The following is a 13,882-nucleotide window of genomic DNA, read 5'->3' as shown; positions in this document are numbered from 1 at the left end:
CGCTCAGTGACACTTGCTAAGGAAAGGCAGAGCACTGGAGCCTACAAATAAACATTGATTCAGTTTAATAACTATTTATTCAGTCTGATAAGACAGAAGTTCCCACAAAAAGGTTCTCCCGGCCCCTCAAATGCTTCCCCCAGTGCCAACCACAATGCTTGAAAATTCTCCAGTGAGAGTTTGTTCCAAGAAGCACCAGCTTCTCCCATCCCTCGACAAGGGTGTTGTAATTTCAGAGATCCCGACGCATTAAGTAGTCTGCACACCAGCAACAGAGTTTCGCTCCGCTGGTTAAGTTCTTTCCGCCCACAGGTGCAGAGAGGAGCACGCTGAAGACACGGGACTTGGCTACTGGAGCATCCACACAGGCGGGCACCCTGGGGTCGCCCGGCGTCTGCTTCCTCACACCGCCTGGGGACTACGGCCCAGAGAGGGGCGTCCGCATGCAGCAAGTTGGGGGTACAGTCAGAACCTGAAGCCAGGCCCCTGGCCCTGCCCATCAGGGTTCACTGGGCACTCATTTGATGAGCGGGGAGCACCACTCTGGGTGAGAGGCAGAGGCATGCACATCAAAATGATTCCGAGAGAGGACATTTGAGGCCTGTGCTTTCACAGAAGGCATGTGTCTGCACCTTGGGAGCCCCAGCAGAGACAGTCAATTCCAGGCTGAATCCACGCCTGCTTCCTGGAGGAGACAGAGATCCTGGAAGTGGGCCGCAAGGAGTGAGCAGGGAGGAGCCAGGAGAGGAGGTCCTAGGCTGCGTAAACAACATCCACCCTGGGATTCAGGGGCCAGGTGGATGTGTGGTGAGCAGCTCCAGACTGCTGGTAAGCCATAAGGGAAAGGGAAGGAGGCAGAGACATGCCCCAGAGAGTACTCAGGGAGAAGAAGAGAGAGGGAGAGGGGTGGAAAGACCAGCTGCTCCACCTCGCACTTTGGCAGAAAGCAGCCTCCCCCAGTCCCGGGGCTTCCCTTCCCTTCTACCAACACAGGTCATCTAAGACGGAACCACGTCCCCTGCCCCCAGCTCCTTACTTCCAGAGGAGGTCTGTACTGCACTTTCCCATAAACAACTACTGGTGACAGAGACCTGGGGGGAGGCCGTGTCGGCACTCCCTGGATTCTGGCTCTGTCAGGGAACGAGCTGGAGGGGTCACCCATGTTCCAGATGGTAACACTGAGACGCAGCCTGGGAGACGCCAGTCAGGGGCACAGCCGAGGTTAACACAGAGGCAAGGGGTCGGTGAGACGGGCTTGGGGGCTGGAAACTGGGGTCCTGTGCTTGTCCCAGCCCTTTCCTGGTTCCCTAGCGGTGCTGTTTCTCATCGGCTTCGGTCTTCCCTGAGGGGTCACAGGGCCAGGCCGAGACAGGGCTATTGGCGTCACTGGGTGCAGGCTTGCTTTCCCACAGCCATCCTTCTTCTAGCCCCCCAGCTCCACGTCAGAAACCTGGTCACCCTTCACCCACTTAGCTCAGTCCCGTTGAGGGATTTATTACCGGCTGCCCCGCCATCTGTCCCGCAGTAATAAATCAGGGCAGAGCAGAATCGCAGCCATCCCGAGTGTGCATGTATAAAAGGAGAGGGTGCTTCAGGGGACCCCAGAGCGAGCTGGGCACCCAGGCGAACTGTGGGCCAGTGCAGCAAGATGCCTCTCTGGGGACTCCTGCTGGCGCTCTGGGGCTGCAGCACCTTCAGTCTCCCTGCAGACACCGCCGCCTTCAGACGGTAACTGGGAGAAAGGGTGGGGGGAGGAGGGATCCTCGCTTTCCTGACACGGGTTGGGGGGTGGTTCAAACAAGGGATGTCATCCCGTCCTCGCAAGCAGCCGGGCAGGGAGAGTTTCGCCCCATTCAGAGAGGTCAGGTGACTTGCCCGATGTCACACAGCCAGCAGAAGCACTAGCTGGGCCTTTTGATCCTGGCCCAGAGTTTTCAGTTCCTGCACAGATCACCATGCTAGGTGCTTTGGGGGGACTCAGAGATGACTGAGACATGTTCTCTGCCCCTCGGGAGCTCACAGACTAATTACTAAGAAGGGTGTGGTATTGTTAACTCTGCCAGGGAAGCAGGGTAATGTAGTGGTTAAACGCAAAGCTTCCAGAGCTGAATAGTCCTGGTTTAAATTCTGTTCCACTAGCAGTGCCAACTAACTCTGGAACCGTGGGCAAGCCCCTGAACCTGGCCAGGTCCAAGTTTGCCACTTTTACCTTTCAATATTCATTTATTTGGCTACACTGCCTGCTTGGATCTTCATGGCAGCAGGCAGGATCTTTTAGTTGTGGTGTGAGAACACTTAGTTGTAGCACGTGGCATCTAGTTCCCTGACTGGGGATTGAACACAGGCCCCCAGCATTGGGAGCATGGAGTCTTGGCCACTGGACCATCAGGGAAGTTCCAGTTTACCATTTTTAAAACAGGGATAATAAAATACCTATTTTACAGAGCTGCTCTGAGGAGTGAATAAGATATTGCCTGTAAATGCCTCAGCCTGGTGCAGGCATGCTGTAAAAACCCAGCTGTTACCATCTCCAGGGGGATTATCACGAATATTAAAAGAAAAGTTTAAGGTAGCCCAAAGGAGGAGGATAAAGACCCAACATCCATATTTGGCGACAGGCCCTGAGGGAACCCTGATGGCTCAGCTGGTAAAGAATCTGCCTGCAATGCGGGAGACCTGGGTTCGATCCCTGGGTTGGGAAGATCCCCTGGAGAAGGGAAAGGCCTGGAGAATTTCATGGACTGTATAGTCCATGGGGTTGCAGAGAGTTGGACATGACTGAGTGGCTTTCAGTTTCACTTTCTTCCCTGAGGGAACAAGGCTTCTTCAAGGCTGCAGGAGCGGGGAGGCAGGTGGGAGAGGGCCTTCCAGAGAAAGGGTTTCACGCTGGGGAAGCAGATGGGACCAGAAGACCTGAAGTTAAGGGGCAGGCTTTCGTAACAGTGGTAGTTGCTAGGCCTGTAAAATGCTGAGGACTTCATAGGATTGCTTCCTGTGTCTCAGCTCAAATCATCCTCCCAACAGTCCCATTTTATAGCTGGGGACACTGAGGTTCAGGGAGGTCCGATGTAGGAGGCTCAGCCTGGGCACACGCTGCACCACGTTTCCGAAGCCTCTTTCCTCTGCTCCAGGGAGAGTAGCTGCTGGGCTGGGGGCGTGGTGAGGGGGAGAGGCACTTCCCAGTGGCAGTATGTGTCTGAGCGTGGCCCCCACCCCCAGGATAAAGGGAGGGAAAGGAAAAAAACATTCTCCCTTGTCTCTTCAGAACGAGAAGAATGAAATTAGACCAGGGTGAAGAGGGAGTCAGGCTTTCCAAATGTACTTAGAGGAGTTTTGCTAACTGACATGAGCCTCAACATCCCCATGCAAGGCTTTGCGGCGCTCTGAAGGGCCGATTCCAGTCTCAAGGTGCAGTCATTGCCTTTTACACACAGACACCTTTTACAACATGTACTGAGCACCGGGCAACTCAATCTGCAAAGTGCGTACTCTCGGTGGTAGGTACTACCATTAAGTCCATTGTTACAGAGACCCAGAGGAGGTCAGGTAAGTTGCTCAGAGTCAGGCAGGTAGGAGGGGATTCGAGCACATCACCACGACCACTACACCCTCATCACAGAAGGCACGAGGCTGTGCAGCGCTGGTTACGGACACCCGGGGAAAACGGGGCAGGTGCCCAGGCAAAGGGGAGGCCAGCGTGGGGGCATGGGGGCTTCCAGGAGGCGGGGTGCACCCTGGCCTTAGAGGGCTGGAAAATGCTGGAAAGTGCTGGCGTGGGGGGGAGGGGGAGGGAAAGGGGAGAAGGAAGGGATTCTCTAAAAGGAGAGGGTAAAAGGAGCCCTCTCTGGGGTCTAGCCTTCTCTGTCCCTCCATTTTCCCATCTGTAAAATGAAAATAGTAAAGATACTCACCTCAGGTGATGGCTACGAATCAAATAGATCATAGTCGTGAAAATACTTTGTGGAACAATAGACCATGTTATGAATATGGCAAGTCATTTCTGTTAAAATATTAACACCAACAAGCATGAAAGTTGCATTCACGTTTGTGGGCAAAATGCATGGGGCCTGAGAAGGAAAGGCTAGTGCAAGTACAGAAGAAGGAATAGGGACCCTCCAGACTTTGGGCTGCAAGCCCGGGACCCCCAACAACGGCTCAGGCTGTGGCACACAGCCTTCACGTCGGAGTCCGGGGACCCCTCTGTGGGAGATGGGCCAGTCAGGGCACCTCGAATCCCTGCTGCACCTACTCCTGAGTCGCCTCATCCCTCACCCCGGAGTGAGGACAGCCAGCCTGCAGGATGGGAACGAGGTCACGTGGTGAGGGTGGCCTGCACCGCGCTGGGCGCCCGCACGGTGGCAGCTCAGGGCGACGTGAGTTTCCCAGTTCTCTTTAACTCCGCCTCCCGAAGGTGACAGGAGAGCACTGGGACAAGAAGCGGAGGGCCTGGGACCTGGGCTCAGGAAGACGCTTCTTCCCGAGGGCAGGCTGCACAGGCCCTGTGGAGACGCCTGCATTCCCCGACCCCGCCCAGTCCAGGCCCAGGGCCCTGGCCGGGTGCTGCCTGCTGCTTCCTGGAGCCCCCGCCCCGGCCGTGCGGGCATGTGCTGCCACCTGCAGGCCCCGCGTGGCACTGCCTCACCCATCCAGCCGTGAGCCGGCATGCCCAACCTTCACCTCCTTAGGGGGACGTCAGTGCTGTTTCCTCCTCCGTCTTCCCATCCGCTGGAGCCCCTCGAAGGCGGTGATGGTCTTTTTATCTCTAGCATCCAGCAAGGTGCAGGCACAGAGTAGGTGTCCAACCTGTGCTTGTGGAGTGAATGAATGAACAAATGACCTTAAAATGGTGAGCAAAATCAAGCAACAGGAGCGAGTTAGCTGAGGATCATTTAATACCAGCACAGGTAACCACGGAGTCTCCTTCAGAGACTTAACAGCTCAAGAGTGATCCCTAGGTGCCTGGGCTAAGGTTGGGGTAGTTTTATTAGAAGCTTCTAGAACTCTACCATTACTGTGGGAGGGGACAGAGCTCTTCTACTTTTTATTACTCCATCATGGGCCAGGATCTTCCTCAAGAAGATGCCCTCAGTCCGGGAAAGCCTGAAGGAGCGAGGCGTGGACATGGCCCAGCTGGGTGCTGAGTGGAGCCAGCTCACCAAGACTCTCTCCTTTGGCAACCGCACCTCCCCTGTGGTCCTCACCAACTACCTGGACGTGAGTGCCCAGCTTGGTCCCTTGCCCACTTCACTCTCTCCTTCTTCTCTTGGGCCTAAGGCATTTTTGCCCTTTCTGAGCACCTCACGAAATTCCCATTTCACAGCTGGAAAGACTGAGGCACAGAGGACCGGAAGGAGCCCAGAGGTGGGGTCAGGTTTGGAACTCAGGAATCCAGGCCCTGGGCCCCCAAGTACAGGTGTTGCAGGGGCAGGGGTTCAGCGAAGCATCAGGATTTCTGTGGGGCATGGGGCACCTCCCTGCTTCACTGGCAGTACATTTAATTTGCCCTCTGGTCTTACTGAGCCTCCCACTTCGTGTCATGAGACACTGCTAAGCCTCTGACTCCGTCCCTGCTGAAAATGGAAACCCAGACCACCCAGGCTACGTGGTCTGCCTCATTTCACCCCAAGTTCCAAAGGGCATATCAGGCAAGACCCCAAGGCTCCCCAAGCCCCTCAGGCCACCACCCCTCTCCTTCGTCCTGCAGACCCAGTACTATGGTGAGATCGGCATCGGCACCCCACCACAGACCTTCAAAGTCATCTTTGACACGGGCTCCGCCAACCTCTGGGTGCCGTCCACCAAGTGCAGCCCCCTCTACACGGCCTGTGGTGAGACCAGGGGCCCGAGTGCCTCCCCACGCCACTCCCCTGTCAGGCCAGGCCCAGCTCAGTACCTCCTGCTGCCCCCTGAGCTTCCTCCATCTGCCTCCGCCCCCTGCCCCTGAGAGGAGAGAATGTCATGGCCAAGTAAAAAGCAGGCTCCAGAAGGACTGAATTCTCAGGCCCATTTCAGAGCATAGGCTGTGTCCTCCTCAACCTCAGGGAACCGCTGAATGCTTCCAGGGACCAGAGTCCTCTCGCCAGCCTGGGATTAGCAATTACTTTAAGACACTTCATCTGAGACAAAGTTCTCAGAGACATGAGCACATTACAGGGGTCCAAGAAATACAGACCTTGATTGACTAACCACATTTTTCAAGCCTCCCAGCTCAGGGCCGCCCTGTCTTTGCACTCAGGCCCCACCCAGTGCCCGCCTCCAACCCCTTCCCCGGGCTTCTCGGCCCTGAGCCTTTGTCTCCCCGCCAGAGATTCACAGCCTCTACGACTCCCTGGAATCCTCCAGCTATGTGGAGAATGGGACGGAGTTCACCATCTACTATGGATCTGGGAAGGTCAAAGGTTTCCTGAGCCAGGACCTGGTGACTGTAAGTGAGGCTGTCTCAGGTCATCTGCCCTCCTTGTCCCCAGGCCTCCTCTGCCACCCTAGCGCCCGCGGTTGGGGATGGTGCAGCCCAGCCCGCCTTGGAGGAGCACCCTCCTCTGCTACTGCTCCCTGGAGCTGCAAGCACCTGGGGCAGAGCAGAGCTGATTTCTGGGCACTACCCAAGTAATCTGTGAGGGCCTCTGCAGCTACGGCATTCATGGAGCTTGTCCTGAGCCCAGTCTCCAATCGAGGAACCTGCTTGGGGTCATCCAACTCTGACTGAGCTCTTAACCAGACCCTAGACTGAAACCCCGAGTTAGGGTCAGGGTCAAGGGTACTGTCAGCCTTATGGTCAGGATCACTTTTGGAGTTAGGCACAGGTTGTAAGGTCACAGCTGAATTCAGAGTTTGGAATTAGGGTCAGTCCTGGTTCTCACTGTCACTTGGTCTGGGTCTGACCCGCCTCCATCTCTAGGCTTCTCCACTCCCTGCTCTGGCAGAGTCAGGGTAGGGGTACCATGGAACTGGGAGAAATCAGTGTGTGCCCATGAAATAGGGGAAAGGGGGCGTGAACGGCAGGCCTGACTGTGGTGCCACCTTCTGCCTCTGCCCCTCCTAGTCCCTCTGGACCCCCCAGCCCAGATGTGTGTTAAGAGAGCTGCTGTGCACTTGGGGTTGATGAAGTGGTCGCACCCGGGGCGGTGTGTCCCTAGGGCCCTTCGTGGGGAGGCCTGGACCGGACTCTGACCAGGGGATGGGCCGCGGGCTTGGTCTCCCCTGGTGCTCCTTCCTTCCACAGGTGGGCGGGATCACAGTCACACAGACCTTTGGCGAGGTCACGGAGCTGCCCCTGAGGCCCTTCATGCTGGCCAAATTTGACGGCGTCCTGGGCATGGGCTTCCCCGCCCAGGCAGTCGGCGGCGTCACGCCCGTCTTTGACCACATCCTCGCCCAGCGGGTGCTGACCGAGGACGTCTTCTCCGTCTACTACAGCAGGTGGGCGGGGCGGGGCGGGGCGGGGCGGGGCGGGGCGGGGGCGGGGCGGGGCGGGGCGGGGCGGGGCGGGGCGGGGCAGAGGGGGCGGGTCGAGCTCCTGTGCTGCGTTCAGGATCAGGTGGTGCTCACTCCATATCCAGAGGGATACGATCCAACATGGAAGCCAGCGCTTAAATAAAAAGGAAATAAAGTCAGGCACTCAAATCCTCAGTCATACTGTACCTTTCAAGCACTCAGTGGCCGGCAGTGACTACCAGCTACCACACCGGACTATACAAGCACAGCACAGCTCCGTCTTGGCAGACGAGGCTTTTACTCACAGTTTAGTTCAGCACTGCTCTAGAGCAAGAGAAGAGCGCAGAGTGGCGGTGATGGGAAATGAGGCCTTGCCATGACCGCTGGGCCTCCCTGTGAGGGCCTGGCTCCTCTCATGTGGACTGCTGACTTCATTCATTAGTCCCTTCACTTATCTGCTCAGTCCCTGACTCCACAAACCCTGGACACTGACATGACAAGCACTGTACAAGGCTCTAAGGGTACGGCCATGAACACAGTGTACAAGACAGAGTTCCAGCCCTCACAGAGCTCACAGTCCAGCAGGGAAGACAAGCAACATTACAATATGATGAGCAAAACAGGGGACATGAGGTTGAAATCCTGCACTTTCAACTCCAGGCCAAACTTGCGTGCAGCGCAGCCAGGCTTGCGGAAGCTAGCACCAGCTGTGGAGCAGAGCTGCGAGCTGCCCTGAGCTGCTGGGCACAAGCTGGAGACAGGGGGTCATAGGCATGAGAGCTGCAGCCCAGTAGCAGTGAGGACAGAGGGGAAGGCCAGCACCCAGAAACATCGCAAAGATAAAACTGAAAGGAGTGTCTGGTTTGGCGAGAGAAAGAGAGTGACTGAGAAAAGGCCACCAATTGGTGGGCGGGGCAGTCTTGGGAAGAGCTGCTCCAGAGGCCGGACAAGGGCGGAAGGCAGGCAGTGCAGAGCCAGGTGTGGGTGTCAGGGAGGGACAGGCCCACCGTGAGAAGTCTGCCTGGGGAGGGACGCAGACACAGCTGCGCAGAGAAGCAGGGAGAGACGTGCAGGTGTCTGTAAATGCTGGAGGATGCCCGAGTATGGGCAGGTGGGAGAAGCAGCCAGCAGAGGGCCAGCAACTGAAAAGGCAGGAAAAGAAGACCATTGAGGGCAGGAGCCAAGAGGCCACAGGATGGAGGGGAATCCCGGCAAAGAGGCCTTGTTGAGGAGAGGCCTGCCTCTTCATCTACTCTGGGATGAGAAGGAGGAAATGCCTGGAGAGACCGTGAAGCGTTGGGAGAGAGGTGAGCGGAGCTCGTCTAGCACAGGTGCACGTTTACTGGACTCGTAATGGTGCAACTTGCACCAGTGACACGTGTGAGCTGCGTGGTGCAACGCGCACACACACCTGCCTCCTAAGAGGGCTGGAAACCCCATCTCTCTCTCTTCACACACACACACACACACACACACACACACACACACACACACACACACACACACATAGGAAACCATCCCCGAGGTAGACCCTGACCTGTGGGAGGCATCATGCCATCTCGAGGAGAGGAAAGCAAGGGGCATCAGCTTCGGATGGGGCACCAGAGGCCCTGACTCCAGGCCCCCACTCACTGCTGGGGTGACTTCAGCAACTTACCTCCTGGTGACTCCACTGCCTGGAGGGTAAAACGAGTGTGTAATACCCCCCTGCCAAACAACGGGCTGGTGGGCTCACCTGAAACAAAAGCTTCCTTTCTGCTGTCTCTTTCTCTGCAGAGATTCCAAGTAAGGAGATGGAAAGCCCCGGCTTGGCCCTGACCCTCCAGAGCACCTGGCCCAGAATCACACATGCCACCCGCCCCAAACTCACTGCAGCGGGCCAGGCACCACTGACGCCCAAGCTCCCCACCTACCCCTGCCTCCCTCACGCCCCTGCCCACCACCCTAGCAGCTCCCGGGGGCGCATCCCAGGTCCCCCACTGCTCAGGCCCCAGCCAGGTGGGGGCGACCCTGTCCTGTGTCTGCCCCTCCTCTGTGGCCTCTCTGGGGAGGCTTTACTGGGTGCTGCTCTGGGTGCTGCTGGGCCACCCTGGAGCCCTCTGACTGAGCTTTGGGGCCGGGCAGAGGTGGAGAAGCGGCCTCCACGCCGCGCCCCAGCCTTGCCGCCGGCCCTGAGCCTGGGCCCCGCCTCCCTGGTGGCTGGGCTTACTGAGACCTGGAGGCCGTGGGTGTCCACGCTACTGTAATCTTCTCTTTAGGAATTCCCACTTGCTAGGGGGCGAGATCGTGCTGGGAGGCAGTGACCCCCAGTATTACCAAGAGAATTTCCACTACGTGAGCATCAGCAAGCCTGGCTCCTGGCAGATCAGAATGAAAGGGTCAGGACCCTCAACCCTCTTCCCTCTGGAAGTGCTGCTGCTGCTGGGGGGGGGCCTGCAAGGGGGCTGGGCTGCCGTCCCGCCCTCTCTCCGAGTGCAGCCGTTGCTCTCTGCTTGCTTGGTCCAGGGAAGGGACACGGAGATGATGGGTCGGGGGAGGGCGCAACAAGAAGAGGCGGAGGGTCACTAAGCTGTGTGCTGGGGTGGGCAGCATTCTCTTCTTCCAGCTCACGTGTCACGCACCCCTCACCGTGTCACCTGACCTCCAGCATGGCCTCCCACCGCCTGCCTGCACTCAGGAAAGCTGTGCAGCTTGGTGGTGCCCCTCAGCCTTCTGTCCAGCTGTCTGTCTGACACTGTGGCCTCCCCCAGGGTGTCTGTGAGGTCGACCACCTTGCTCTGTGAGGAGGGCTGCATGGTCGTAGTGGATACTGGTGCATCGTACATCTCAGGCCCCACCAGCTCCCTGAGACTGCTCATGGAGGCCTTGGGGGCCAAGGAGCTCAGCATAGATGAAGTAAGGAGCTGGGGGGCGGGCACCAGGGAGGAGGGCGCACCACCCAGCCCAGGCCCCCAGATCACCCCAGGATGCTTTGTTTCTGAAGGGGACCGTTTCTGGCCTTCCCCTCCTGCCTCTCACACTCTTCCACATGTGACCTGGGCCCTGGGAGGGGGGCTTGGGAAGCTGGGGGCTGTGCCCACCCCTCTGCGGCAGAGGGGCCAGGCCACAAGCACGGGGCTGCGTCTCCTGGGGTACCTCCCACACTCAAAGGGGCTCCTGTGACCCTACCCGCTGCCAGTATGTCGTGAACTGTAACCAGATGCCCACACTCCCCGACATCTCCTTCCACCTTGGAGGCAAAGCCTACACACTCACCAGTGCGGACTATGTGTTACAGGTGAGGCTGCGGTTTGCTCCTCGGTGACAGGGAGGAAGAGGGGGAGGGGCCTTCAAAAACAGACATGTCATTATGCACAGATTACCTGCTAGACCAGTGGTTCTCAAACTTGGCTGCAAATTAGGGTTACCTGCGAGCTTTTAAAAATCCCAGTAACAAGCCACATCCCATACCAACTGATACCTCTGGGGATAACTGGGCAACAATGTTTACAAAACTCCCCAGGTAATCGCAGCATGCAGCCGAATTTGGAAATCACTGTGCTCATCTCCTGATCTCCATTCTGATCAAATGTCCCCAGTAATGCTATCTGCTTTTTATACTCAGCATGTTTAGAGGTGTTAATAGTTTGTCTAGGACCAGAAGCTCTGCCAGACTGTGAGCTCCTGAAGGCAGAGCTGCGCCCCATCCACTGTCAGTAGCATCCAGCTTAGTACCTGCCTCTAGGAGGGGTGTGACCCATGATGGCTGAAAGGGCCAAGATGTGATGGAGGCCCAGTGCAGATGGGGCACGGGTGGGCAGATGCTGCTGAGGGCTCTGGCAAGGTGGTTATGTGCCAGGCAGTGGAGGAACCTTTCTGCTTCCTGCCAGGACCCCTACAATAATGATGATCTGTGCACACTGGCCCTGCATGGTATGGACATCCCACCACCCACTGGACCAGTCTGGGTCCTGGGTGCCACCTTTATCCGCAAGTTCTACACGGAGTTTGATCGGCGTAACAATCGCATCGGCTTTGCCCTGGCCCGCTGAGGCCCTCTGCTGCCCTGCCCTGGCCCAGAACTAGAGCACTCTCTGGGACCACCCCCCAACCCCTGCCTGTGCCCTCACTCAGGGGGGTGGAAGTCCCCCTGGATGTGTGCCCTGCCCCCAGTACTGGCTCTTCCCTTCTTTGAAGACCACAAAATAAAGACTTCATGTTTCCAACCCCACTGCATCTGGGTTCTCAAGGATTTGAAACAGGGAAGTACAGTGTGTGATCTTGTGCAGACAGAACGCGACACAATGACAAACTCACAAGCGCACAAGCACAGGCCCCTGCACGAAGGGCTGATGCCACCCATGCAACGTCGGCAGGGTTCAGATGGAGTTGTTCACACTACCCTGGGCGGGAAGTTTGCAGAGAGCCAGCCCCTGGAGAACCAAAGCTAACGCCGCGGCAGTGGACTGTAGACAGAAAGATGCTCCAAGCTCATGGAGGTCAGCCGCCAGCGCAGGCTCTGTGCTTCCCCACGTAGCCATCTAACATGCCATCTAAGGCACTAACACCTAAAAACATAGAGCCACAGAGGTCTGCCTGATACTCCCCTTGTACAGGAGGAGAAACTGAGCCTCAGAGAGTGAAAGCTCTGGCCAGGGTTGCTCAGTGACGTGCGAAAGACCACAACTAGAAGGCCGCCCATCTGACTCAGACCTCAGGAGCTTCCCACCTTCCCACGTACAGGTGGGAGTCTCCACAGGTTCAGAGCTTCAGCCACCCCAGTACCGGCCCAGGTGCACAAGCACATAGATCTATGCACTGCGCTCTTCCATATCACGAGACCTGGGGCTCAGGTCTAGGTGTTCTCCCACTCCGACGCCTTGCACTGGCTGTGGGAGACGTGTAGCTTGGGGAGTAAGACACCGTATCCGCCCAAATGAAGCCATTGACACTGTCCCTCTTCATGACAGCTGCTCACCCCTCTTTTGACTGAAAGAAGTGAGGCACTGAGGGGCTCACCCAGGCCCCAGCAAACCTCATAGCTCGAGAATTACCGCTTGTTGGGATTGTATGGAATCCCAGGACCTCTCCCTGGCAGCATTCCCACATCTGTGATATCCCTGTGCAGAGCCAGGAGCATGACTCTCTGAGTCTTCTTGCCTGCTTAGCTGTATTTCCTCGCTGCAGGAAGGCTTGGAGTCAGGGTTCTTTCCCAACATCCTGGGTTCCGAGACCTTAAGTAGCGCCCCGCCCCCCAACATCTTCTATCCTATTCTATAAGACAGCCATATACGGCTGTTTACATTAAACATAAAATTGAATTAAATGTCACACTAGCCCCATTTCAGCCCTGGACAACACAAAAACAGAACACTCATCAGCCCAGAAGTTCTTTGGGGCAGAGCGGGATTCTGGGCAGCGATGAGGACAGGGGCCTTGCGGTTGGGAGATTCCTGAAGAGGTGGAAGGGGCCACCTGGGGAAACAGGCACTTTCCTGGGTGGCGCCGCGAGCGCTCTCCCAAGTCGGCTGGTGACTGAGGTCCCCAAGGGCACGGCCGCCAACAAAATGCATCTCCCCAGTCCCCTCGCCATCCCAAAAGGCCTACTCCCGCGGAGCCTCTTGCAGGAGTCCAGGGACTGGGGGCTCAGGTGGTGCCGCCCAAGCTAACCACCTGGGGGCGGCGGAACCTCCACACCTCCGGGCGGACTCGGGGCGCGCGGGGCGCTTTCCCCGGGCCCCGCCCCGGTTATCCGGGGGCGCAGCCTCCGGTGGGGCGGGAGGGAGGAGGCCCCTCGCGGCCTCGAAAGTCGGGGAGCGAACCGGGGCTGCCCCATCCGCGGCCTGGTCCCCGCCGCGCCCCGGCCAAGCTTCCCGGCTCGCGCGGGAAGCCCCGCGCGCGGGCCGCCGAGGCTGCAGGAGGCGGTGCCGCCCCGGCCGGCGGCCCGTGACGTCGCGGCCGAAGGCGCCCGGCCCCACCCCCGCCCGCGCCGCGCCCCCGCCGCGCCCCCGCCCCCGCCCCCGCCCCCGCGCCGCGCTCCATCCCCGCCGCGCCCCGCCCGCGCCGCGCTCCGGCCCCGCCCCCGCGCCGCGCCCCCGCCCCCGCGCCGCGCTCCGGCCCCGCCCCCGCGCCGCGCCCCCGCCCCCGCACGGCGCTCCGGCCCCGCCCCCGCCGCGCCCCGGCCCCGCCCCCGCCGCGCCCCGGCCCCGCCCCCGCCGCGCCCCCGCCGCGCCCCCGCCCCCGCCGCGCCCCCGCCCCCGCCGCGCCCCCGCCCCCGCGCCGCACCCCGGCCCCGCCCCTCGCCGCGCCCCCGCCCCCGCGCGGCGCTCCGGCCCCGCCCCCGCCGCACCCCGGCCCCGCCCCGCCGCGCCCCCCGCCCCCGCACGGCGCTCCGGCCCCGCCCCCGCCGCACCCCGGCCCCGCCCCTCGCCGCGCCCCCGCCCCCGCGCGGCGCTCCGGCCCCGCCCCC

General features: G+C 59.2%; 1 protein-coding gene across 2 annotated transcripts; it reads left to right on the top strand.

The window, feature by feature from the left end:
• The first annotated feature begins 1,523 nt into the window (after nt 1-1,523).
• Nucleotides 1,524-11,639, top strand: REN (renin). Of its 2 annotated transcripts, NM_001009299.1 has the most exon segments (10): nt 1,605-1,728; nt 5,064-5,214; nt 5,705-5,828; nt 6,306-6,424; nt 7,223-7,419; nt 9,211-9,219; nt 9,693-9,812; nt 10,185-10,329; nt 10,613-10,711; nt 11,304-11,637. In NM_001009299.1, coding segments are annotated over 10 exon segments (1,206 nt in total). In that variant the 5' UTR covers nt 1,605-1,648; the 3' UTR covers nt 11,466-11,637.
• The last annotated feature ends 2,243 nt before the right edge of the window (nt 11,640-13,882 follow it).

This window comes from Ovis aries, chromosome 12, assembly GCF_016772045.2.
Source record: "Ovis aries strain OAR_USU_Benz2616 breed Rambouillet chromosome 12, ARS-UI_Ramb_v3.0, whole genome shotgun sequence".
Classification (NCBI taxonomy): Eukaryota; Metazoa; Chordata; class Mammalia; order Artiodactyla; family Bovidae; genus Ovis; species Ovis aries.
This window is presented reverse-complemented; position numbering and strand designations above follow the sequence as displayed.

Bases quoted from the DNA above. Each gene is read 5' to 3' on its own strand.
- REN (XM_042256849.2), top strand. From the start codon at position 1,649: ATGCCTCTCTGGGGACTCCTGCTGGCGCTCTGGGGCTGCAGCACCTTC. The intron at 10,330-10,612 runs GTAAGGAGCTGG...ACCCGCTGCCAG, and splicing joins AGGAGCTCAGCATAGATGAA to TATGTCGTGAACTGTAACCA. The intron at 10,712-11,303 runs GTGAGGCTGCGG...GCTTCCTGCCAG, and splicing joins GTGCGGACTATGTGTTACAG to GACCCCTACAATAATGATGA.